This window comes from Stylophora pistillata, chromosome 2 (assembly GCF_964205215.1).
Source record: "Stylophora pistillata chromosome 2, jaStyPist1.2, whole genome shotgun sequence".
Taxonomy (NCBI): Eukaryota; Metazoa; Cnidaria; class Anthozoa; order Scleractinia; family Pocilloporidae; genus Stylophora; species Stylophora pistillata.
In genome coordinates this window covers 17,594,406-17,621,202 of record NC_142520.1, presented here as the reverse complement: position 1 = coordinate 17,621,202, position 26,797 = coordinate 17,594,406, and the positions used below count along the sequence as shown (strand labels likewise).

Here is a 26,797-nt window from a genome sequence, read left to right as displayed (position 1 = left end):
AAATTCTTGTATTGTGATGAAGACATAAAATAGTTTTGAGGAATGCCCCCGCTGTTCACTGCTTTGGAGTAGCTGTAGCTCAAGCTGACCTGATTGACTTTAAAAGCTCTACATCACACTACGGTTGATTGATAAATGGTCCAGTGGGACCTAAGGCTCCTTTTATAGCGCGCCTTCGTGTTTAAAAAATTGCGGCAAATGACAGAGCTGAATAACGTATACGCATGCGCTAGGTTTTGCCGCAGACACACGGATTTTGAGTCGTTCGCATGGTTGATTTCCTATTCTTTTGCTTGGAGGCGTCGTTTTCCTTGCCGCTTTTCTTTTACACTGACAACCTCCAAAAAATTGGTACACCCCCTAGAAATTTTCAAAAATGAATTTTCTCCTTTAAACCTTTGGAAATAGGTAAGTGCCGTCGACGAAAACAGAGTTCCTCGGTTTTAAAGGTCAGCCCTTATCATTTTCCGCTAATTTAAGACCTAGGACACTTGAGCTTGCGTTGTTGACCGCATACCCGCTGACGTAGCATTTCATTATTCAGCTCTGTCGCGGCAAATAATAACAGCGCGAGCACATCAAACAAACTATGTCTAAGGCACTTCGGCATGGAGGATGAAACAGAGAGAGGAGACCGGTTTTTGAATACTAGCTCCGTAGAAATGAACTTTACTGCGTAGGGTTGTCAAGGAGGGTTCGTTTTGCAGAAAATAACCCCAACTACGGGATAAGACTTTGATCCCGTGTTAGAGGAAGTCACAAGCAACAAGCAGAGAAAGTTTAGTCTCCAGCGAGATTTAAAAAGGGAGAGAGTTTTCACAAGAAGCGGCACCTCGAGAATATTCCTTATGATGGTCGCGTGCTTCAAAGTTTCAGCGGCAAGTCAATTGTTGTTGTCACGCAAACTACGCCACTTCTAATGATCTATTCAGTAAAACAACAAAGAGTAACGACCATATTTTACGTGCAGCGCTATGATCGAGGATTTGCAAAGGACTCAGATTTACGAAAGCTATTGAGTTTGAACACGATCTTGCTTGACAGTTAATTAGGTAACAGAATAACTTTTACCTCAGTGGCATTGCAGAACTTTAAATGACACGACAGTGATAAGTTATCAGCAAAGCGAGTATTGCACTATTTACAGACAACGGGTTTTAGTGCACACAACACTGATTCTGTCACGCCTCTGCTGCTTGCACAAGTCACCAGGTCAATACTAGACAAACAAACGTGACAACTGAGCAAATCATTTTCTTTATTTCCACCACAATTGCAAACATTTGGTTGGTAACGGTGTGGTGGAGAACGTCATTGGTAGTGTGAGGTATAAGAAGAGGCCATTCAGGTTGATGTTCTCGGAGGTAAAATTAGCGAACATAATTACTTCGCATTACTTGCAACCATTTACCAGTGGTGGTGCTTACATTTAACCGATTAGTTAAGGTCAAATCTTCCCTCACTCCAGAATGTTTGGCCTCTTTAGCCTGCAAAGAGACAATAATGCCATAACCGACCCTATATTTTGTAAACAGCAACATTGCATGATAGGGAATGGCATATCCAACTGTCCATGTTGTGACATTAACAAAAATGTACCAAACTTGTGGGGTACACTTGAACTCATGTACTTGATAATTGTCCGTAACAAAATCAGGTTTTATTCTCCTCCTGGTTTTCACAACGTCTCTCTTAATTTCTGCTCTCACACACAAAAACTAATTTTATCATCTCCCACGCATCTCCTGTTACAACCTCGTGATCGAGCCTACACGTGCTTATGCAACTTTCGCATTGCATCATCTCTAAAAGCGTCTCCTGTGTGCTTACGCAACTTCCGTTCAACTGGATGCAAAAAGCAAAGACATGAAGTTAAAATACATACTACACTTTTCTTTCAGTTGTGCAACCTGGGCAGAATTTGTCTCTATTCTATTAAAAAGTGCCCCTTCATTCTTCAGATACTCACCCATCTTACTAAGAGCCAGTCATTGGATTGTTTATGCCTCTGTTTCATCTTCACCTTCTTAAGTGTCAACTAAACAATGGTAATATAGAGCCAGTGCAATGGCTTGATTGCCAATAAGCCTAACTAGTAACTTGTTATACCTGTTAGCTTCATCACTAAAGTGTTCTTTTACTCTTGAAGCCAGGTAACCCTGTCCACACCCCGCCCCCCCCCCACTAATTTCTCTTCTGCAGGTATTGCTTTAGGTCCACCTATGATTTCTGCAACATCCTCTACTTCCTAGCACGCTCCCCAACACTGTCTGTACCAGAAACCCTCAAGAGTCTCTATTCCCTATAGGTGCTCCCAGAGCAGAAACAAAAGGATCAAACTTTCCTCTCCCCACTGCCTCTAAGTACAGGAGATCAATATAGTATTGCCAGGCATTGATCTTACAATGCATGGGTTCTGGCCTTAACTTGTCTGGAAAATGCCCAATCCTAGACAGACCAAACAGTCGGATGCCATTTTCAGCCCTGAACTGTAACGTTCTGGAATTTCGATGTTTTATTTGAAAGGTTTGGGGGAAGAGAGGCAAGAAAATTGTTTTTTACCTTTTCAGTATTAGAGGTTCTCATTTCCTTAGTGTAAGGTTTCCAGGTGTCATCTTTACCCATTCCAAAACTACCCATAGTGTTCATGTCTCCTTTATGAACATTTGCATTTGGGGAAGGATATGTAGCTGCCTGGTTGAGTTCATTGGCAGCCCAGCTCTGCCAGGACATGCCTGCTCCTGGCTGAAATTCAACAGTGCACCCTTTATCACAAACAGTAAAAACATTACCTTCAAACATTTTCATCTCTTCAGTGAGCTGCTTCCAGAGGTCATGCATTATTTGATCGTTTCAGGAGCTCCATCATCTGAGAACTGAAAAGTTAAGTGATTTTTATTTTCATTGAGCTAGACAGGTTTACAAGAAAGATGGGGAACTCTAATGTGCAAATCAATAATCATAAACACCAGGCCAGTGAGTGTGCCAGAAACACCTGATGCCCCTGGGATCTGTCTGACACGACCAATGTCTAAACTTCTAACAAACTTGTCAACATTATCATCTGAGAAACTGAGCTTTGGTAATCTTAAGTCAAATCCAATACATTTAATGTTACATAGCAGCCAGACTTCTTTCTCAGTATTAAAAAAATTAACTTTGTGTTTTACAGACAAGATTTATATATTTAAGTGGCACGGACTGTTTCAGTGCATCTTCTGAAAATTGATAATCATTAATGGCTCTCTCAGAAATATCCTGAAGAAATTGGCCCCTCAAAGACCACTTTCATAAATGGATGCGAGATTAATATTATTTTGTTTAAATTTAAATTAGCCTTTCTGGCCTCGTTCTCCAGTACAAAATTCAATAGAATACATTATCTCAAGCGAGGCCAGAAAGGCTAATTTAAATTTAAATAAAAGAATATTAATCCGGCAGCCATTTATGAAAGTGGTCCAGGGTTTCATAGCTTGCATTAGCAGCCAAAAAATCCCATGCCCTATCCAATAGTGTACCTATCGTAGACGAGTTGTTTCGTGGAGCAGTCAGTCGAAAAGCCTGATTTTTCTTTCTTCTGCCATGGAAGTGAAAGGCCACAGCCACTCAATTAAAAAAAAAAAAAAAGGTTGGGAAGCTTTATCCAATGTGAAATAAACGACTGCAAAAAGCTCTTTAGTATAGAGAAGCGCATATAGAAAATCACGTGCGACGTTGTAAAGATTATAAGACTTACTTGAGACCTCTAAAGAGGTGTGGGCTCTGGAAAGACCCTGTTTACCAGGCCAGAAAAGTGGAACTGGGGATCAAGTTAATGCAGCGTGGGAAAAGGTGCCCAATTGTGTTATAAAAGGTGAGAGGTCAAGGTTTGCTAACCCTCCAGGGATTCCTTACATGGGGCATAAAAGGGAATAAGGAAATTCTCATACAAATGCCCATGTCAAGGAGATCAATTATAAATAACAATTGAATAAGTTCAGAAAACATATACACTCAAAAGAAATTAAGAGGTGTAAACCTCAATAAAATTGCATGGAAAGTCCCTTGAGTAATACCTAATACTCATGAATGCTTCACTACTTAGTACCAGCAGTTACTGTAATTATTCTTCCCTGGTTACCTCACATCCTTTACAAGACATTTGGGCTCCCATTTAAAGTTATCACAGGAAGTCAGAATCACTGGTAAGCAGAATGGACATCAGTTATTTAGATTAAAAAAGGTAGATCAGATGGTTTCCCTGAATTTGAATGTTCTTGCAGTAAGCACCCTGAATTCTGCCGGACGATTCGGATGCCTGTCATAATGGTACATCCGCAGAGACAATACTTCTCTATTCACATTTTCATTCTGCAAGAGAAATAGGTCAATAAGAAAGAGTAAGCATAGCATTCAAAAAGTGCCAAAGCAATTGTGCAGAATTAACAACAGCATAAGTCTTTTAACCAATCAAGAATGGCTAGTTCCATGTGCATGTTGGAGGTGTCATCCCCATAATGGATCCGCTTAGCAGCATAAATGAGCATCCCTGAATGGAGAGATTCGATCCAGTAGGTTTCCCTACACTGCAGAAGTTAAAAGATTTTGAGTGGCTTTTTCTGTAACTGGAACATGAATTTTTTGCAACTCTTTGAAGGCCTTTACTGCAACATCGGCAATTTGGAAAAGGCAAACTTTTTCATGCAAAGAAACAAAAACAGACAGCAGCATGTGCCAATTAATTACCTGCATGTAATCATATGCATGTCTATATATAGAGGTGCCCATAATGGCTTTCCTATATGAGCTACAGCGTCAGGTTTAGTTAAAACCTTTTGCTTATTAAGTAGCCATTCTGCTTGCACCGTGACTCTGCATGGCAATTGACATGATTTTCCTGAGTCATAAATAAAGAGAATTATAGAAATACAAATTAATAGATCAGTATTAATAATAGTAAGCATAATGCTTCTGGTTTTCCATTTTTACAGAAAATTGTGTAATCTTTGAGTTCGGGAATTATGCTATGTCTTGTTGGAATTACATAACACAATGTGTTCATAACAACAAAAATTAATAATCATAATTTTGGTTTCGTGAAATCGCTCTTTTAAAGGAGTAACCTGAGAAAAACTCTTTGTACCTTATGACTACTACACATTCTCTCAATAAACAGTGATTCAAATTACCTTATAATGGTCAGCAACAATTAGCAGGTTAGCCTGAAATTCTTGCTCTCTGAGTAGACTGTTCTTCATGCACAAGTACACATGAGAAATAAATAAACAAACAAACAAAAAGAATTACTTTAGTCACATTATAAAGAATTTTTCTGTCCTCCATACTCATATTACATCAATGGTAGGATATTATTGAGGATGCAAATGTATCATACCTTGGGTCTCAGTTACAAAAGTCAGCAGCTCTTTTGTCATAGGGACTTCACGGCTCACTGTTAAGGTTTCACAAGCCCTACTCTAGTTTAGGACTCCTAAAACTTTTTTGTCTTAAACAGAATCAGTAAAAATTAAAATATTTTTAGGAATACCATTGAGTGTATCAAGGTTCAACATATCATACAAAGAGTTCAAAAGCATCTTACGAGAAAGAAAGGGCTGACACCATCATGTGTTCTGCTGATCTACTCGAATCATGCCTTGCATCTGTAATAGGGAGTTTAAGCATATCACTACGGCTGGCGCTGCTACGGCTATCATTGTTGACGAGGCTTGGGGAGAGTACGTCGCCGTAGCCCGCCAAAATTCAACTTTAAGCAACGCAAACTACAAACCTAGTACGGCTGAGATGTTTAAAACCAGTAAATTAGGCGTTTTCGCGGTAGTTTTTGCACGTCTAAAAACTCAAAATGACTTCGTTGAAAGGGACGAGGGATTCCAACGTTTGGAAAAAAAAATTATAAGCGATCCTGTGCACAGTGAATGAGTGAATTAAAATATTTAAGCTTACGTGTTGTAAAATTGCCAGTTTGGAGCTTATAAGCACCAAAGCAAAGTTTCTACACTGTCCCTCATAACCCTCGTCATTCCTCGGCTTCAGCTATTTGAATTTCAAGTAGTCTTTGAGGTTTGAAAAGGCAAAGGTTAGACTTTCTACCTACGCATTTCACCTTGCGTTCGCTGCGTTCTCCATGTGCACACTGCTTCGATCCTTCGACAAACCCGGCGGCAAAAATAAAGGCAGATTCGCTCGGTAAGGGACAGTAAGCTTGATAAATATTCCCGATAAGCTATTTTTAAAGATGCTAAGTGTATTTCAATAGTTAAAATTGCTCAGGAGAATGTATAAAGCGAAGAAAGAAGCGAGATAAGTTCACGTACCTCAGACTACGTCAAAACCTTCCCACTCCCCACTCGCGTAGAAGGATTTCCCGCTACGGCTGGATGGGAACAACTGACACGCGCAATGACTCGTTTCTGGACAATTTTACTTCCGGTAGCCGTAGGAGCGCCAGCCGTAGTGATTTGCTGAAACTCCCTAATAACACACTGCAGGAAGAAATGGCAGATATCAAAACCTAACATTGAACACATTTCTGTACTCACAAATCTCTCAGGGTTTACAATTTGATATCAGATATTGTATGTTTAGATGTGCTAGTCAGCAGAACTCTGCAGAAGTCTACTAGATCCCATACATCAAACTGACTGCTTGTAGAGATCCTGGCTTGCAAAAAGGAACAATTGAACAAAACTCATGCATGCACCTCCCATACTCTAAGACTGGTGTATAAGTTTGTGGCCAAAGACAAAATAAAATTGAAATCAACTTGTACCTCTCCATTTACAACATAACCACGAGCACTTTTCACTTCTTCCTGGGCAGCAGACAGGTACTCATTGCAAACCCTATTCACAATGGTTGCATAACAATGCTTTTTCAAGACTGCTGAAGTCATTAAAAAAAGAGGTATTTTAGAATTCAGGTAAGAGAGAAACCAAATAAAAAACTGCTCAGTCCATTTGAGATATTTTGGTGGAGAGATCATCATTTGGCTTCCTGTAAACTGCTGTTCACAGCCATTTGCTTGCAAGAAGAAATACAACATGAGGTTAGGAGCATTAGAGAAAATGCATTGCTAACCCGCATCAAAGGTTTTTTCTTCCTCTGACCCAATGTTGGCTCCTCGAGAGAAACTTGTGTACTGTGTCTCTGTCACGCCACAAAACAATACTTCATGAATCGATCTGTGAAAAAGAGAGGCAGATAAGTGACAAGTTACAACAAAACTCAAGAATACTGAGAGAGCGAGTTTCAGAAAATTTCCGGCTGAAAACGAAAAGGTACTTACCTCAAATTTACGTAGTACTATGGAGGAGATCCTTCCATGATAGAGGAGGAGAGCCACTTGAATGAATCTCCACATACATATGAAACTGTTACAAACACAACATGACTTTGTCGATTGAAGAGTAGCGAATCGCCATCGATGAGTTTTCCACAACAACAGCATTCTGTGGAGAGAGTGTTACCAAAAAAAAGAATACAAAGTTCGCAGAGCTCCCTCGGTGCAGAGATATATGGGGTCGTTCGCTGCTAAAGGCGCAGTGATCTACATTCCTAGTGGTGTATGTTCTGCATGTGGAGGGAAAATGGGAGAAACTGGATCAGAGAAAGGCAAAGAAATACGCGAAGATAAAGTGGAAGACGCTAAAGGAAAAGAAAAGTGTGTGATAGATTGTGTAGAAACAAGAAAGGGGTCCGGACTAGCTGAGCTTCCAGTTGATGATAAGCTCAGTTGGCTCCATGCAAGTCCTTTCCTCTCCATTTTCTCCTCAAAAGCTAACAGAAGAGCCTCCATCATGCCCACAGTATGTGTACTTGAGGTCGCTTTTGTTAGATTTTTCGCGCATTTTGCCATTTTGACGCGGTCTTTGATGCCAAGAAGTCTAGTCTACTCTCTTGAGTTCGAGGAAGCTCTCTGTTGAAAGAGAACCGAAGAGCTCGATCTGTTGGACGCTTTTTCTTTGGCATATATGGGTTATTTCCGTCAGCCATAACGCACAAATTCCACAATAAATATCCTTCGAGCAGTGTCAGCTAAGAATGTTGCCGAACAACCACTAGAGTTGTGAAATTCTGGCTGCTAATCGCACTTACTTGTGAACTTATTCATTCTTTAGCTGTATTGTCACAGACAATATTGCGCATGCAGTATTTATGACGCCGCTAGTTTCAATGGGAATATTCTGAAGGCTCAGCCAACCGATGTATACAAGGGGCTTGGGGATGTAAGCCGAAGCTACACGGCGCGAACTTTCAAAAGACAACTGTACGACTGCATAGTCCACCGTAGATCGCACTTTGAACGGCCGAACGATGTGTTGGTGCCAAATAAAATCAAAATAAGCTAAATTGTGGGAATGAGAGTCAACAAGACTCTATATCTTCTAATTTTTGACCCAAAATAATACCTTTACAGCGTCTTCCATGCACACCGTTTCACTAAAGGTGGGACCGTTGGTCGCAATATTGCATGATTCTTTCATTTGAGCTGAAATCAAGGGGCGGACCCAACCTATTTACAGCGCGCCTTCGTGTTTGAATCTGCTCAAGCCGTGAATGCCTCGTCACGTGAACTCTAACTCTAAGATAGTAACGTGAGGAATTTACCTTGCAACGACCATCGTATTTATATCATTAATAAATTAAATAATTAATTGAACAAAGATTATTTTTACTACTTTATATCTGCAACGATTACGATATTTCCGGATGAGAATTCTGAAAATTATTCCAATCTGCTTTTTTTTCTTTCTTTCTCTGTGTTTTTTTCTTTTTTTTTTTCACACCAATATCTTTTAAGCAGAAAAGCTCACAAATAAAATAGAGAGCGGGATAGTACGAATGTGCACGGTGTGCGAAATATGAAACATTTATGCATTTTTTTTTTCAGTGTTTCCTTACTCGGAACTAGTCAGCTAAGACGACCACCACAAACCGTATAATATTATCCAAACTTTAATGATTATTCGATCTAAGAGAAATACATTTGTAATTCGAAATCAGAAAACGCAGATTTAGTCTTAGTCTCATGGCCAAATTTAAGAAAACATGACTGGAAACTTACCTCTGTGGCGCGTCGTAAAAGCAGGTTTCTCACTTCAGGTTAGCAGATTCGGGTAAGCGAACAGATACAAAAATCGACTTCTCTCTCTAACTGATTCTTCTGAAAAACTGGTTTAAATCAGACGACAAGCTATCACTTTATATCGTTGTGAGGAATTAATGTCAATCACGAGTTGTGTTAATTAAATTATATCTATCATCATAGGCAACGCCTATTTACTAAACGAAACATTCAGAATTTATCCTAATTGCACACCGTTCACCGTCCCCCATTCAACTCTACATTTTAAAAATCCCTGTGGTATTTAGTAAATAAACCCCTTCGGGCGGCTGGTATGTCGGCTGATAATGTCCGCGGCTGAGAGATTGCCCGAAAAATGAAAACTTAGCCGAGAAGCGAAACTTCGACGGCAAATATGAAATTTTGAGGATAATCTCTCAGCCAACGACATTATCAGACGACATACCAGCAAGCCAGAACGTGGTTTATTTGTTTCATAACCTTCCCATGATTAATTTCCATTAATTTTTTAGCAAGAGAGTGCAGGCGCGAGCCTGAGTACGCGTACGGTAATCCTCCGCAGCTTTTTAATCTCTTTCGCCATCTGATTCTGTGACTATGCAGACAGGAATTAAGATAATGTTTGGATCTAACAATTGTCAAGGGTCTTTGACTTAGGCCTCAATGCATTTCTCCAGAGAAAGGCTTGATCTGAAAATTACTGGAGAAATGATTTATGTTAAAAAACAGAAAGTTTTGATATCTTCCTAATAAAAGTCAACCGTCAAGGACCTAGAATTAAACCATCAACCATTGAAATAGAGAACGACTCATCGTAAATTGTTAAAGTTAACATCGTCTCCCCCTTAATTACAACTCTTTGATACATTCTGTCAGCTAAAGAAAAACTCCGTGAAATATTTACATTTGTACTACAAAGACGAATGGATTCCACAGGACTTTGTTGTCTGTGAGGACGCAAAGTAATAAAGTTTACTTAAATCAATTACGGTTCAAGCAATCATAAATCCTAAGGGAAAAATAAGGCGATGTCCACAGGTATCCGGAAAAGATACGATATCCTTATCCGGAAATGATACTTTGGAAAGGAATCTAAAGGCACCAAGTTTAGTATCAATATTGCTCTTAAACTTGTCGAAGATTCGATCTACAAGATCGACGATAAGTTCTAATTAACAATTATTCGCCGAAGGCGAGGTGAATATCGTCGAATAATCTCCGAGACGAAGTCGAGGGGATTATTCGACAATGTTCACCGAACCTGTGGCGAATAATTGTTTTAGTATAATTTCAGAACTGAACAACAGAGAAATTTCTAAAATCATAACATTTTAGTAACATTTATTAACATTTTCCTTTAACATTTTATATAAACCGCGCGGAGCGGTTTATATTGCGTCATATAAGGAAACGCTCGACCTATCAGATTGCTGGAAACTTTTTGCTCAGCTCCGTAATTATACTTAACCGTAATAGCTTCTCCGCGGGGTCATTCAAATGTGCTCACCTCCAGATGTATCGCCAGCAGCTGGGTTCATTTTATAAGGGTAAGAATTATCGTAATCGTATACACTATCTTTAAATCTACAAACCTGGGGTGAACACTCTTGCACATGATCTCTTTATCTACTTGATCAAATTACAACTCACTGTTAGAATGTGTAATAAATTCTCGTCAGGAAATATAAGAAAATACACTTGCATAAATGTGCACTCCGACGAAAGGAAAGTTTATATTCTAGATACATGTACGCCTCAATAAAACTCACTGTGTTTACTCTCCGGATTGATATATCAAGGAAATATCATACAAAATTGAAAAGAAAAATCATTTTCGCTGCAAATGTTTCTTTTGAAGCTGGAATTGAATCTCGATTCCTGGGTTGATACACACACGTGCGATAGACCGTGAAACCAAGGATCTTTCTCTCTTTCTTTCTTATCCTATTCTTTGGAACGTTCTTATATCAAAGCAGAGAACTGGAATCTATACTTGAAGAAAGTACCAGAGTATTGTGCAAACATATATAGTATAATACACCGCGGTTAAATTGAAAACCGTTTACTCACGTCCTTTACACACTTACTCTTAACCAATAAAGAACTACTGCAATAAATTAAATACATGCTACATATATACATGAAAATCCGTGGGTCCCGAGTGTATTACATCCCTTGTATTCGTTTCCACACGTGAATACTACTATATAATACACATAGATTTAGAAATAGTCTCAACTTTGGAAAAGAACACGTGACAATTAAAGGAACCAAAAGAAAGGTAAAGTGTCGCTTTGAATCGGTATGTGACATAATCATCAACTAAGTTATTGTTTACTCAGATACAATGAATTATATGAAGTTCATATATTTTGAACTGCGGTATAGATACGTATGATGCACGATCCTAGCAGTAGATAGCGCTATTTAAGCAATAGCGAAAATCAGACCTGAAAAAAATTCAGGCCTGTACGGGATTCGAACCACTGACCTCTTCGATACTAGTGCAGCGCTCTACCAATTGAGCTAACAAGCCAACTGGGAGCAGGCCGTTAAGTTGATTCGTAATAAACCCGTGAAAGTGATAAATCAGATACAATGAAATATATGAAGTTCATATATTTTGAACTGCGGTATTAGATACGTATGATGCACGATCCTCGCAGTAGATAGCGCTATTTAAGCAATAGCGAAAATTAGACCTGGCCTGCTCCCAGTTGGCTTGTAAGCTCAATTGGTAGAGCGCTGCACTAGTTTCGCAGAGGTCAGTGGTTCGAATCCCGTACAGGCCTGATTCTTTTCAGGTCTGATTTTCGCTATTGTTTAAATAGCGCTATCTACTGCGAGGATCGTGCATCATACTTATTGCTTACTGTTGCCCGTGGGTCTTGATTACTTTATCGAGAATTACGGTCTAAACTTGTCTTTATTCCAAAAAGGAACTTCATTACACGGGGTCTTATCCGGAATTAAAACTTTAACTATAATTTATGAAAAAGCACTAACTAAACACGGCGGTGTCAATTTAACCAAACTATCAAGAGACCAAAACGCAATTAGTAAAGTAACCCGCTCATTCGGCTTAAATAAAAACCCCCAAAACCTCATAAAACTCTAAATTAAGGGATAACAAATTGGCGTAAACGAAAAGTCAAAAGGAAAAAAAGAAACCAAACTAACTCCGTAATAATAGTAATAATAATAAAAAAAAACGACAACAACAATAACAACAATCAAGAAACGCGGTAAACGTCCACGTCAGTTTCAATGTCAAGGTTAAAGTTCTTTAACGGAGGGGAACATGGGGGGCTCTTAATACCACAACACCGCAAACAAAATAGACTCTATTCTGTTTGCGGTGTTCAGATCCCCCATTTGTTCGGAACAAACACCGCATCTCCGCAAGGGATATTATCAACACGCCGACAGTATGATATACTCACAGGTTTTACCTCATCCGGTTTCAATCATGGTTACCACGCGCTGGTCTTTGGCTGGTCCATAATGCGTGTTGTAGTGGTCCAGAGGTAAAGTAAGATGTTGACGAACACAATCTAGGGTTAATCAGCCAACGTTTATTAAAGATTAGCTCGTTCTCTTCGATAATTAACTACAGGTTAAAAAGTCTAACGAAGTTAGTCTTCAACACTGGAACTTGCAATACTACTGGAAATGTTCTATTTTACCGAACATCGTCAATTTCAAATTACAAACATTGTACATCGTAAGCTTTGAGATCACTGTAAAACCGCAATGTGAGTTGTTCTTCACCGCAATACAGCATTAAAAAAGGGTCAACACCGCAACGCCGCAAACCCCAATGACTCGGCCCTCTGAAAGTGATTGGTTAATTTGTAAAATCACACGCACCGTGCATGAATACGGAAATTGAAATTTGAAATTTAAAAAGAAAAGAGATTGTCTACACCTGCCATGATCCAGCTCAAGGAAAGGATTGCGTGGAGCGGACCTACAAAGTTCATGATTTTTTTTTTTTTTGCAATGACGACCACTCAGAGTGCAAGAAAGGCGAAGAACAAAGAAAACATTAAACGTCCTTAATGGGTTTATTGCGTTTCAAACACTGTTTGATTTCTTTACCGGCTCTCGAAATAAACAAGTAATTGCTTATTCTTATTATGTTGAACACTTTTTTCAACCTAACAAATCCGTTATTGACCAAACCTGTTCGGTTAAGATGGCTGGATATTGGCCTTATTCTTTTTTTCGCGTTTTAATGGATTTCAATTTTGTCTCGGACCACAAAAACGCAAGAAATAAAAAAGGACGAGGCCAATATCCAGCCATCTTGAACGAACAGATTTGGTCAAGAATGCATGTGTATTCGAATGGTGAGGCAAGCATTTTTAAATTTTTTATCACAATGAGCCGTTACAGTTTTTAAAAATTAATTTGAAACCTTAAACACCGAAAACCCCAAAGACAGATTATAGCGAGATCATTAACTGCGTAAATAAACATTCCGTATTTCAAAAAAAAAGATCGAAGGCTTAGAGTCCTTATTTCGTGCTTTCCAACTCAATTATGCGAATCATTTAGTTCCAGTGCCGACAATGAAAATAATATGTATTCGTTTACCGTAAATTGGCCAAAATATCATCATAGAAATCAAGTGGAAGACATTTGTAAATTTATTGCCAAAATTGCGGAAAAATTATCTCTCCTTGTATTTCATAATGACAAAGAAAAAGCCTCCTCTCCACAGGGTTAGGCTTCTGATTTTGCTTTACTGCGCAGCACCTCTTTACGAAAAATTGATACGCTATTTCAAATGCTCCTGGAAAAAATGACTGTGTCCTGAGTTCATTTCTTAATGGTAAAGGAAATGCCACCAAAGAAAGAAGGAACGCCGTGTGGATTCTCAGAAATAAGATTGGCCAATGGCTAATACATTTTACATAGATGGATGTCTGATATATCGGCTCCGCACGATCAACGAAATGTAATAATGCAGTGGACACCTTCTCAAAATATGAATCTCTTGCAGTATCAGTAGCTTTGCTTCTTACCCAAAACATATCTCGCCACTTGAAGGTATTAATGATAACGATAATGCATTTATATCAGTAATGCAGCTGAACGCCCGTTACACAAACTAACTGCCATTATTTGTTGACAGGTTCTTGGACAAAAACCAGTTGGAGGACTTACCAAAAGAGATATTCATGAAGAATACCAACCTAAGAGTTCTGTAAGTCAAAAGTGAAGACTATTCCTCCTATTTTTAATCCTGCAGGCAATGTAAAAGGACAATGCACAGGGAAAACGAAAGTGTTGAAGAGATAGTTGTAATAGTTACTACACTGAAACGATCAGACATAATCACCAAAGTTAAAAAAAAAATGTACTATTGTTTAAAATAGAAAATTGATAGACAGGGCCAAACTTTGTAGTCGTTAATCAGACAATCGTTATGATATATGTATATCAACCCAGTCCACAGTTTCTTAGCCTAGTTACCATGTACTGTAAGTACCATGTACTGGTACTTACAGTCAGAAAATACATTCTGCTGCATAAAATTGCCTTATGGGTACATAAATCTCAGTACACCAGACACCCCTCTAAGCCGGACATTTCCTCCGGTCCCAAGGGCGTCGGGTTTTGAGGGGTTCCACTGTAATAACTCATTATTAGAATGTGTAAGAAAGTTTCGTCAGGAAATATAAAAGAATACACTTGCATACTGATGTGCCCTCAGACATTTAAAATACATGATGAGTCGCGGGGATAAGTTTCCTCATTTTATGATATCTTGGTGTGGTGTGTCATGGGAGTAATCATCATTTGTGAAGATTTACGCCTTAGTAAGGTTCGAGAGATAATATTTAGGAAAATATTCAAAATTATTGGAAATACTAGAACGCAGCAGAATAGAGCAAGGAAATCATCGAAGACATAGAGACTTGAGATCGGCTGTAATAAACTCATTACAATTTTCAACGCTCACGCAAAAAGAAAGGAAAAAAAAAGAACCCTCTTCCGTATTTCCAAAAGAAAATGGAAAGATTAGAGTCCTTATTTCGTGCTTTGCAACTCAATTATGCGAGATAATATGGTTCTGATGCTAAAAATGAAAAAAAAAGCTATACCGCTAACCATGAATTAGTCAAAATATCAACCATTAGCCGTAAAAGCCATCACCCCTTATAGCCACTCTTTAAAAAGGAACTTCGCATTAGGGGTTACGTAAATATCCCCCGGATCGAAAAATTCAATTATGGACAATTTAGTTTGAAAAGGGAATGAGGTTTCGTTTAATTTTAAAGTAGGAAAGATTCATGGGCAAAGTTTAACGAAATCGATTCTTGGACTCGAAATGACCCGGACCACTTCTTCTAACTGGGTGGATTGTACATCTTTATAAAGCCGCACCTACACTTAAAACTAGGAAATTCTAAAAACCATGCAGTAGCTCAGGAAAACTCGTTGGCTACATACACCATTATAGAAAAGAGATGAAAGATGTTTGTAAATTAATTGCAAAAGTTGGGAAAAAATGATCTTTCTTTATATTTCACTATGGCAAAGAAAAAGCCTCCTTTCCACATGGTTAAGCTTTTTATTTTGCATCAAAGCACCTTACGAAAACTGTCTACGCTATTTCAAAGGCTCCTTGACAAAATGAAAGGAAAAAAGGAAAGCTTCTGAATTACATTTTTTTTCTGACTCTTCAGTTACAGTGTAACCAGAACTTGGTTACCTTGTTTCCTTTTGTTACAAGTTATTTTGAAGTTTTCTAAGCTTTTTACTTCAAAGTTTTAATTTTGCGTGGGACGGTGGGAACATTCAACGTATTAAGAAGGTGTTCAATCTTGAACCAGAATTATTTTGTTCAGATTTAGGTAAAATGTTTAAGAAAATTGTTTAAAACCAATAGCGGAAAGAATAGGATAGAATGGAATATGGTAGCAGCCTTATCTAAAACATTTAAACTTTCAGCTTATTCCGATTTAGACAAATCAGTGTGCGAATAATACTACTTATCCACCCTTAAGAATGAACATCACCAATCATAAGATATGCAAAGTTTGTCTAATACAGCTTGAATGCAAGACTACTATGTTAGGTTTCTTTTGATTTTTAAAAGCTTCAGCTGATTCCTCAACAGATACAGATTTTATTCGGGCATCCCTGTCTTTCGAAATAAGACTGATCGTATCATATGAATCTGTGCGTGCAAAATAAAACAGGTTTTATGTAATCTTCAACAAACTATTTTCAATATACGTTTTATATGACTAATACAATATTTCCTGCTCCAAACCATTGCTGTTAATTTACTCACCCCTTATCCTCTACGCGAAATTTAGAAATCTTATTGAATCGAAAAAAATGTTCAAGACTTTGGACGAGGTACGAGTCCCGTGTAATAGTCCTTCCTAAATCCAGACCCCATATTCTAGTGTCTCTGAACCACGTTTCTTTATCTCAATTAAGTAACAAAATACCAGTGGTGAACACCTCAGCTCTTTTCTCTGCACATTATCACAAAATACAGGAAGGTGTTAGATAACTCATGAACCCCCACGAATTCTCTAAGGCCTTTATAGAGGACATCTGGTTCCTTATAACCGTACTTAAATTTTATCATTTACTGTTGTTTATATTTCTGTTAAACTGGATTAAGGAGTGCGCTACAATTAGGGTGCAATAGGGGTCTGGTGCGTCGTTTCCATTTCGTCCTTTTTCCAAGTATTCTAGTTGGAAATTGTTTTAAAATCCGATAGAAATATTTTGTGGATGAGAAAAGTGTACAACATTGAACAGGAAGAAGCTCTTTTTTTCAGAAATTAGAAATAAAATAGCACCATTCTAAAAAATCTTTGACATGGTGAGCGACTTTAGCCGAATTTTTTCGTAGATCAAATTAAACTTAATTACTTAAGAGCGGCCCTCCCTAAATAGCGCTTGGAGATGTGCAATACGAAAAATTGAAAATCCTCTAGCTTTGGCAGAATATAAGTCTGAATGCATTATTTTTAGACAAAAAACTTTAAGTTCCATTGCATTTTGATTTTACGCGAACAGCGGTAAAATGGATTTGGTGGCTCTCATGTCAGCTTCACTAGGACTAGATAACCAGTAATTTGAACGTCGCTTGAGAATAAACCAAACGATAAACCAACGATTTTCGCAATGGAAAGAACACGTATTTACGAACAGTCTGAAGCTCCCTTTGTCTAATTCCGTCGCGAACTAAGTTTTTGGGCGATTTTTGTTGTTTTTCATTATTCCAGCCATTTAGGCGGACAAAGAAATGGCTAAATTGAGTTGATCAAATCGCACCTTGGTACATGGCATGGGGTTATACCAATTTAATCCAGCGAGGAACAAGGCTTCTTATTCACAAAAATTCAATACAATTTTTGGACTACTCAAGACTACGAAATTTAAGGACCCCAAATAAAACTGACAAAGGTGTCAAAATACGCCATTCCTTGTCACGCAATTGGAGGTGAAAAATCAACAATTCGCGCGTTGAAAAGACACCAGGCCATTTTGGAGCAAAAAATCGTTTCTACACTCGATAGAAAGCAAATTTAGTTCAACTTTCGTCGTTTCTGTTCCTCAGGTTACCTGATGTTCAAAATGTTAGCGGTTATCTTACAAACAAAACAAGCCAATGTGCAACCGCCTCCCGGTTAGCTCAATGGATAGAGCGCTGGACTGTAGTGCGGGAGGTCGAGGGTTCGAGCCCCGGCCGGACCAACACTCAAGGTCTTAAAATAACTGAGAAGAATTTGCTACCTTTCTATAACATCAAGAAATGGTTAGCTATTCTAGTCTTCTCGGATAGGGATGAATAAATGGAGGTCCCGTTTCCTGCAGGGTTAGGGCAGGAGACGTTAATTTCCCACACACGAGATTACTGTGTGATGGATGTCCTCCCATAGGGTGAGATGGGTGGGTTAGGACAGCAGATCCACATCAGCTATTACAGCTGCCAATTAATCAACCTGCTTAAACAAATAAATGAACTTCAACAACTTCAACAAAAAAAGCGTCCTGTACGATACGGATACAATTTGAAACTGGTAACGAACCGTAAAATCAATATGTTTGCCATATTTACACTTTAATTTTAGCATTGTTAATGAATTTGTACATACCATGCATTAGCGCCAAACATAGATTGCGCATTCGCTTCACGAAATGCTGTCGTGAACTGCCTTCTGCTTCTCTCGGATTACACGACATGCGGACCCCCATGTCCTGGGCCACCATTGCAAAGCAAACGTCAGTTACCACAAACACTGGCATTCTTTCCTTATAATTCTTGCTCACTTTTACCAAATGTTTATTTCTCACGCGCGTTATTTATAGTAATTTTTTATGGCCATCTTTTTATCCTCTCTTTTTTTTTGTACAAACTGATGGTTTTAGAGAGGGATTCAGTCTTTCCCGACAGTTATTTTTCTTTTGGAGAATTCTAAGACATCCTTTTGTTTGAGAAAAAGCAGTCTCCTCTTCAAGAAAAGACAGAAGACATGGTTTAAGAAGAGAAGTTGCATCCATTGCCAACAAACACGCCCATCTTTTTTTCTTTTTAAGTTGAAGGATGCGTGAGTACTTTTCAGCACCACTACAAAGACGGTTGCGGCGTTTACAGTACGGCAAGTGTATATTTACAGAGGAAAGGCACTCGCTTCTCGACAAGGCAAAGATGCCTTTGAAAAACACTAAGAAGGATCTAGTGCACAGACCTATATTGCCACTTCTGAAATTGCAGAGTAAAGAATTCAGGCGTTACCGCAGAGCTGGGCATTGCGATCTTCGAGAAAGGCTTTCCATTTTAGTGCTAAGCAGAAGGTCCTGAGTGTATTACAAGTTGTTGCTTATTGTTGCTCGCGGATCGTGATTACCTGATCGAGAATTACGATCTAAACTTGTCTTTCATTCGAAAAAGGATCATGTTTACACGGTGTCTTATCCTGGACTAAAACTCTAACTATAATTTTCTTTCTAAAAAGCACTAACTAAACACGGAGACGTCAATCTAACCAAACTATCAAGAGACCAAAAAGCGATTAGTAAAGTAACCAGATCATTCGGCTTAAATGAAAACCCCGAGAACTTCTTAAAGTTCTAAATTAAGGGATAACAAACTGGCGTAAACGAGATGTGAAAACAAAAATATATTATCAACACACCGACACCGTGATGTATTCACAGGTTCTAACTGATCTAGTTTCAGTCATCGTTACCACGCGCTGGTCTTTGGCTGGCCCATAATGACATTTGTAAATTAATTGAAAAAATTACAAAAATTACGAAAAAAATATCTCTCCTTACATTTCATAATGGCAAAGAAAAAGCTTCCTTTCCACAAGGTTAGGCTTTTAATTTTGCATTACTGCGCAGCACCATATTACGAAAAAATTGATACACTGTTTCAAATGCTCCTCGACAAAACGACTGTGTTCTCAGTTCATTTCTTAATGGTAAAGGAAATGTCACCAAAGAAAGCACGAACGCCCTGTGGATTCTCAGAAATACGATTGGCCGATGGCTAATACATGTTACATGGATGGATGTCTGATAGATCGGCTTCGCGCGATCAACGAGATGTAATAATGCAGTGGACACGTTTGGCTCAAAATATGAAACTCTTGCAGTATCAGTAGCTTTGCTTCTTACCCAAAACATTTTTCACAACTTGAAGGTATTGATGATAACGATAATGCATTTATATCAGCAATGCAGCTGAACGCTCGTTACACAAACTAACTGCCATCATTTGTTGACAGGCGCTTGCACAACAACCAGTTGGAGGACTTGCCAAAAGAGATATTCATGAACAATACCAACCTACAGTACCTGTGAGTCAAAAACAAAGCCTATTCCTCCTCATTTTAATCCTGCGGGCAATGTAAAAGGACAATGCACAGGGAAAACGAAATTGTTGAAGAGATAGTTGTAATAGTTACTACGCTGAAATGATCACACATATTCACCAAAGTTGAAAAAAAAATGTACTATTGTTTAAAATAGAATATTGATGGACAAGGCCACACTTTGTAGTCGTCAATCAGACAATCGTTATGATATATGTATATCAACCCGGTCCACAGCTTCTTAGGCTAGTTACCTTCGAGTTTTAGGGTGGGAGGAAGGAGGCTGGATATGGAAAGTTGCGTAGCCACTGGAAGCTTATTTCTTCCATCCTAGGGGGGAGGAAACTCGTCCACTTCCGCTTGATTCTGTCGGCGTGAACTCCCTAGCGTCCTTTTCGCGATAAAAAGCTTTACGGGTTACCAGGCCAAGAAATTAAATGAATGATAACCTTCTTTCTGCTGTGGATTCAAAGTATATTTGAGGGAGCATGGGCGGAGGGTTGAAAGGAATAGAGGCTGTAGCCCAATATCCCTACCAATAAAAATGAAATTACGCTAATCAATAACGCTTCAGATATATTGTGACGAAAAATATACGTAAGAAGTACTTGAGTCTTTCAATTCTACAAGAAATAAGGTGACTATGGTAAAAAGAGAATCAATTTAATTGAATAAACCTATCTGAGACTCGCAGGAGAAGGATATAATTAGTAAGATAAGAGATATTGTTTAATAACATTTTCATTTCTCAACTTAAAGTCAGCCCAAGGACATATAATCAGGGACAATGACACTTACAGTGTATATATCTAGTAGAGTATCATCAAATGTAGCAACTTTCATATTATATTAGAGCCGTGATACCGCGTGGGGTATTTTGTTTTGGTTACAATGCGAACAATTTTTCCAATATTTCCTTACTTGCTAAAAAAAATATTTAAAGTGATGACCGAAAGAAATACAGCGTGAGAAGATTAGTTGTGTTTGGTATCGGAGTTTTCAGAAGACACGGAAAAAAAGATCACCAATCATTTGGGCTCGACAAACTCGTAAGGGGTGGAGGAGGGGAGTTTTAAGGTTGACAGAGCAGAAAAAGGTGACTTGTTTTCAAAAAAGAATGCAACATAGTGGCCCCGATAATGCTCGGGCAAAAGAAACGATAGTAGGCAAAAGGAAAGCCTCCAGATTACACTTTTTTCAGACTCTTAACTTACTGTGTAAGAAGAACTTGGTTACCTTGTTTCCTTTTATTATCAGTTATTTTGTTGTTTTCCAAGCCTTTTACTTTTAAGTTTTAATTTTGCGTGGGGCGGTAGAAACATTCAACGTATTAAAAAGGTGATCAATATTGAACCAGAAATATTTTGTTAAGATTCAGTTGTAAATTTAAAGAAAATTGTTCAAAACCAATAGCGAAAAAAAAAGCCCAGGATAGAAGAAAATATGATAGCAGCCATATTTAAAACATTTGAACTCTCTGCTTGTTCTGAATTAGACGGATCCGTGTTCGAATTATCTTCTTATCCACCCTTAGAGCGGACATCACTAATTATAAAATATGCAAAGTTTGTCTAGTACAGCTTGAATGCAAGACTACTATGTCAGGTCTCTTTTCATTTTAAAAGCTTCAGGTAAGTTGGCAGAGATACAAATTTTATTCCCTCCCTCTGTCTTTCGAAAGAAGCCTGATCGTATCATATGAATATGTGCGTGCGCATGCACAATAAAACAGGTTTTATTTAATCTTCGACAAACTATTTTCAGTATACGTTTCATATGACTATTCCAATATTTCCCGCTTCAAACCATTGCTGTTAATTTACCCACCCCTTATCGCCTACTCAGTGTTGCTTGGATTATTATGAGAACTACAATACATGACAATGATGCCTCATTTGTACAGAGGAACGTTGATGATACTCTTGTAAGAATGTCAAATACTGATGCTGCCACTAAGTTTCTTACTACCTTGAATGGCCTACATCCCACTTTACTGTTCACGATGGAGCTTCCTGTTGATGATAGGATTCCTTTCATCGGCATTGATATCATCAAGAATGGAACAAAACTTGAAACTAAAGTCTTAAGAAAGCCAACTAATATTGGCTTGCTTTTACATTTCCACGGTCATACTAACAAACGCAATAAAGACTCTTTATTTAAGACAATGTTACATCCCGCTTATGCGCTATCCTCCACAATAGAGGCTTTTAATGAAGAATGCGCCAAATTGCGCTCTATTTTTAGCCGTCTTGATTACCCTTGTAGTCTTGTAGATTCTGTTATTTCCGATTTTGTTTCTCGTAAACCTTCTGCAGGCACAGCGGAGGGAAATGCTGACGAGAGCAACATAGTCAGAATAAATCTACCATTCAATGATCAGGTTTCAGCTAATTCTGTTCGGAGACAGCTGTGTGATCTCAGTAATAAGATTGGCCTCGTTTTGCGGCCAGTTTTTGTAAGCAAGATATTAGAACAAGACCTAAAACCTAAAGAACCCAAGCCGTCAATTGTAGATCAGCGATGCGTTGTTTATCATTTTGTATGTGATCTGTGCGATGCAGATTATGTCGGCTATACGGCCCGACACTTTATTCAACGTGTTGCTGAACACAAAAATTCGGCAATTGGCAAGCATTTTCATGAGGCGCATGGTAGGAGGGATCGTTTGAATGAAAGTCATTTCAAGACTCTCAGAAAGTGTCAAAGCAAATTTGTGTGTTTAGTGTTTGAAATGCTTTATATTAAGAAATCCAAACCTAATCTGAACATGCAAACGGACTCCATACGTGCTAAACTTTTTGTTTAACCCGCAAATTATTTTTTCTTGTTGTTCGTTTTTAGTATTTATAGAACTTATTTTTATACATTCTTGACTTGATAATGACGTTATGTCAACGTCGAAACGTCGTCGATTTTAGCCTTCTATAGCTTTTTATCGTTTTTAAATTTTACAATGTTATCAAGCAATGTTTTGTCGCAAGTTTTTATCGTCAAATGTTATTCCGCTCATTTAGGCGGACAAAGGAATGGCAGAATTGAGAGGGTGAAATCGTACCTTGGTACATAGCATGGGGTTATACCAAGTTAATTCAGCGAAGAACAAGGCTTCTTATTCACAAAAATCCAATACAATTTTTGGCCTACTCAAGACTACGAAATTTTAGGACCCCAAAGAGAAGTAACACAGAGATCAAACTACGCCATTCCTTGTTACGCAATTCGAGGTCAAAGATCAACAACGCGCACGTTCAAAAGACGTCAGGCAGTTCTGGGGTGAGAAATCGTCTCAACACTCTGGATAGAAAGCTAATTTAGTTCAACTTTCGTTGTTTCTGTTGTTCAGGTTACCTCATATTTAAAATGTTAGCGGTTATTTTCCAAACAAAACAAGCCAAAATGCAAAATCGTCCTGTACGATACGGATGCAATTTGAAACTGGTAATGAACCATACAATAAATATGTTAGCCATATTTACACTTTAATTTGAGTATTTCTCATGAATTTGTACATACCATGCATTAGCGCCAAACATGGATTATGCATTGGCTTCACAAGTTACTGCCGTGAACTGCCCCCTGCTGTTCTCGGATTGCATGACATGGAGACCCACAAGTCCTGGGCCACAATTTTACAAACAATGGTATTCTTTCCTTATAATTCTTGCTCACTTTGACCAAATGTTAATTTCTCACGCAGGTAATTTATAGTCATCTTTTATAGCCATCTTTTTATCCTCTCTTTTTTTTGTTCAAACTGATGGTGTTCAGGAGAACGTGACGTTGTGTTACACGTACCGTATTTAGAAATGAGTGACAGGGATCAAATGTCCAGTACCTTTACTTAGTTCCAGGAGTTTCGCCCTTTTTTTCAGACCGAGTATTCGCCACGTAGGTGTTTTTTCCTATTCAAAATAAAGTAAAACGTTGAGTTTGACCGCGGGTTTATTGAGTCGTTCTCTACAGATGGGTTCAGTGAGAGATCCAGTCTTTCCCGACAGTTACTTTTCTTTTGGAGAATTCTAAGCCATCCTTTTGTTTGGAAAAAAGCAGTGTCCTCTTCGAAAAAGACAGAAGACATCGTTTAAGGAGAGGAGAAGTTACATCCATTGACTACAAACACGCTGATCTTTCGTTCTTTTCAAGTTGAAGGATACGTGAGTACTTTTCAGCACCACTGCAACGTGTAATGGCGTATACAGTATGGGAAGTATATTATATAGAGGAAAGGCACTCGCTTCTCGACAAGGCAAAGATGCTTTACATTGAAAAACATCAGGAATGATCTAGTGCACAACCCAAATTGCCCCTTCTGAGATTTCAGAGTAAAGTGTTCAGGCGTTACCCCAGAGCTGGGCATTGCGATCTTCGAGAAAGACTGCCCGTCCGCCGTGGCTAAGCAGAAGGCCCTCCAAGAAGAGAAATTTAAAAGAGGAAAGCACACTGGATTCAAAGCAGATCTGTCACAGATGGCTCAAAATATGGGGCATGGAAATCATGAATATGGAGCCGCACATCAGTCATTGTAGATATTTTCCTAGCAACCAAGCAAATGATGGTTGGTTGCCTGAAAAATAGGGTTTTCTTCCCGCAGCTCTGAAGCACGCTGGCGCAGAAATCGTCAGTGGCAGTTGGCCCGAAAAGTAAGGGCCCATTCAAAAATGACAGCAAATAATAACAGTGCGAGCACATCAAACAAACTATGTTTAAGGCCCTTCAGCATGGAGGATGAAACAGAGAGAGGTGACCAGTTTTGGAACACCAACTCCGTAGAGACTACGGGATGAGAGACCTTGATGATGGGATGAGACTACGGGATGAGAGTACGGGATGAGAGACCTTGATGATCCCTGTAGTGTTTCACGGTCTGTGAATCATTCGGTTTCAACCAAATTACACGCACACAAAACAGATTCAACTCGACACTCGACCATGTGCTTTTAATTCCCCTAGTTCCTTTCAGCCGTACACAATTGCATCATAGGTACTACAATCCCGTGTTAGAGGAACTCAGTGGCAACAAGCTGGAGCTTATGGGTCCCTTGGTGGATGGCTTCCTAAAGGAAACCGGGCCCTCTATTAATGCAAAACTCGCTCGCTCTAAAATGACCGATCTCATGGCGCCCATCCATCTAGTGATGCTATTTCAAATCTTTAAGCATATCTGGGTTTTAGTACAAGGCTACTGTGGAAGCGTGGAAACAAACAAGAACGGTGAGAAATTTAGCTCAATTTGCAAAGGCTCGACGCGGCAGAGAAAATTTAGTCTCCAGCGAGATTTAAGGGAGAGAATTTTCTCAAGATGCGGCACTTCGAGAAAATTCCTGAGGATGGTCGCGTGCTTCAAAGTTACAGCGGCAAGTCAATTGTTGTTGTCACGCAAACTACGCCGCTTCAAATGATTTATTCAGTAAAACAACAAAGGGTAACAACCACATTTTACATGCAGCGCTATGATCGATAGCTCTGCAGCCCTACAGAACATTCGCACTTTGTGTCCTATTATCTCAGTCTTTGCAATCAACACCTACAGGATTCCTGCTTGGTTATTCATCACCGGAGGCAAGGAAATTATTTTAGCAGAAGGAACTACTCAATGGGACTCTCAGGACTCTAGAAATACCGAAATCACAACGGTTACGTTGACGTTTTGGCTTCTGAAAACTCGTTGTTAGCCGATAGCGTACCTATCTTAGATGGGTCGTTTCGTGGAGCAGTCAGTCGAATAGCCTCACCTTTCTTTCCTCTGCCATAGACGTAAAAGGCCATAGCCACTCGATATGAAAAAAAAAAAAAAAAAAAAAAAAGGTCGGGAAGCATTATCCAATGTGAAATAAACGACTGAAAAGTGCTCTTTAGCTTGACGCCTAAATCTGCTCAAACTGTGAACGCGTCGTCATGTGACCTCTAACATAGCAACTGGAGGAATTTACATAGCAACCGGCCATCGTATTCATACAATTAGTTAATTAATTAAAGAAAAATGATATTTACTTCTTTATATGTGCAATTCCTCATTTTAAAAATCCCTGTGGTATAAGTCTTTCAGCAGCCATTTCGTTTTTGGTATTATTATTATTATTATTATTATTATTATTATTATTATTATTATTATTATTATTATTATTACCATTATTATTATAATTATCATTATTATACAGCGCCACAACGAACTTAGAGACTTAAAAGCTGAGGTTTTAGGAATTGCATGCAAAGATGTGGAAATCGAACCCCAACTCCAAGACACGGCAGGAGAGCAATTAAACAGTGGTTCCAACATGGCGCAAGATGCAAGGCTAGACATTCATGCTCGTGGTTTTTGGGAACACAATCGATCTGCATTTTTCGATATTCGAGTTTGTCACCCAAACGCTGAATCGTACAGAAATCTGGAACCGCAGCAGATTTACCGCATGCATGAGAATGAGAAGAAACGTTCCTACTCAAGACGTGTTCTGGACATCGAACATGGTTCATTTCTAAATCTAAATCTAAATATCGTTATGTCGGCAAAATCGTTTAGGACATCACGCCAACTCTAAGGTAATAATAAGTGAAGCTATGCTAAATATACAACACTATTAAAAACTATTTAAAACTACCGATAACTAAATTTAAGTTAGTTTGCTTTTAAAAACACGGAGGGATTGGCTGGAAACAGTTTGTTTTGGGAGTTTGTTCCATTCAGTTATTGCCCTGGGGAAAAAAGAAAATCTAAAAATATCTTTATGTCCTTTCGGTACAATAAATTTAAAATCATGGCCTCCTTGGGTTCTCCTTTCTTTGTTTGTTATCAAATAATCTCCCCAATCCCCATCTAGGAGGCCGTGGCACATCTTGTACATAGTGG

At 38.7% G+C, this 26,797-nt stretch overlaps 1 protein-coding gene and 3 pseudogenes across 1 annotated transcript; 2 read left to right on the top strand and 2 right to left on the bottom strand.

Annotated features, from left to right (window-relative positions):
* Positions 1–1,252: 1,252 nt before the first annotated feature.
* Positions 1,253–4,141, bottom strand: LOC148737486 (uncharacterized; annotated as a pseudogene).
* Positions 4,142–4,200: 59 nt separating this feature from the next.
* On the bottom strand, positions 4,201–7,424 carry LOC148737485 (uncharacterized; annotated as a pseudogene).
* A 93-nt stretch (positions 7,425–7,517) lies between these two features.
* On the top strand, positions 7,518–22,944 carry LOC148737484 (uncharacterized). The gene is made up of 4 exons (XM_088749312.1): positions 7,518–7,808; positions 8,121–8,228; positions 14,229–14,300; positions 21,851–22,944. Exons 1-4 carry the CDS (start codon positions 7,518–7,520, stop codon positions 22,754–22,756), a joined length of 1,377 nt encoding a protein of 458 aa, XP_088605438.1. The 3' UTR covers positions 22,757–22,944.
* Positions 22,945–24,668: 1,724 nt separating this feature from the next.
* On the top strand, positions 24,669–25,650 carry LOC148737483 (uncharacterized; annotated as a pseudogene).
* The last annotated feature ends 1,147 nt before the right edge of the window (positions 25,651–26,797 follow it).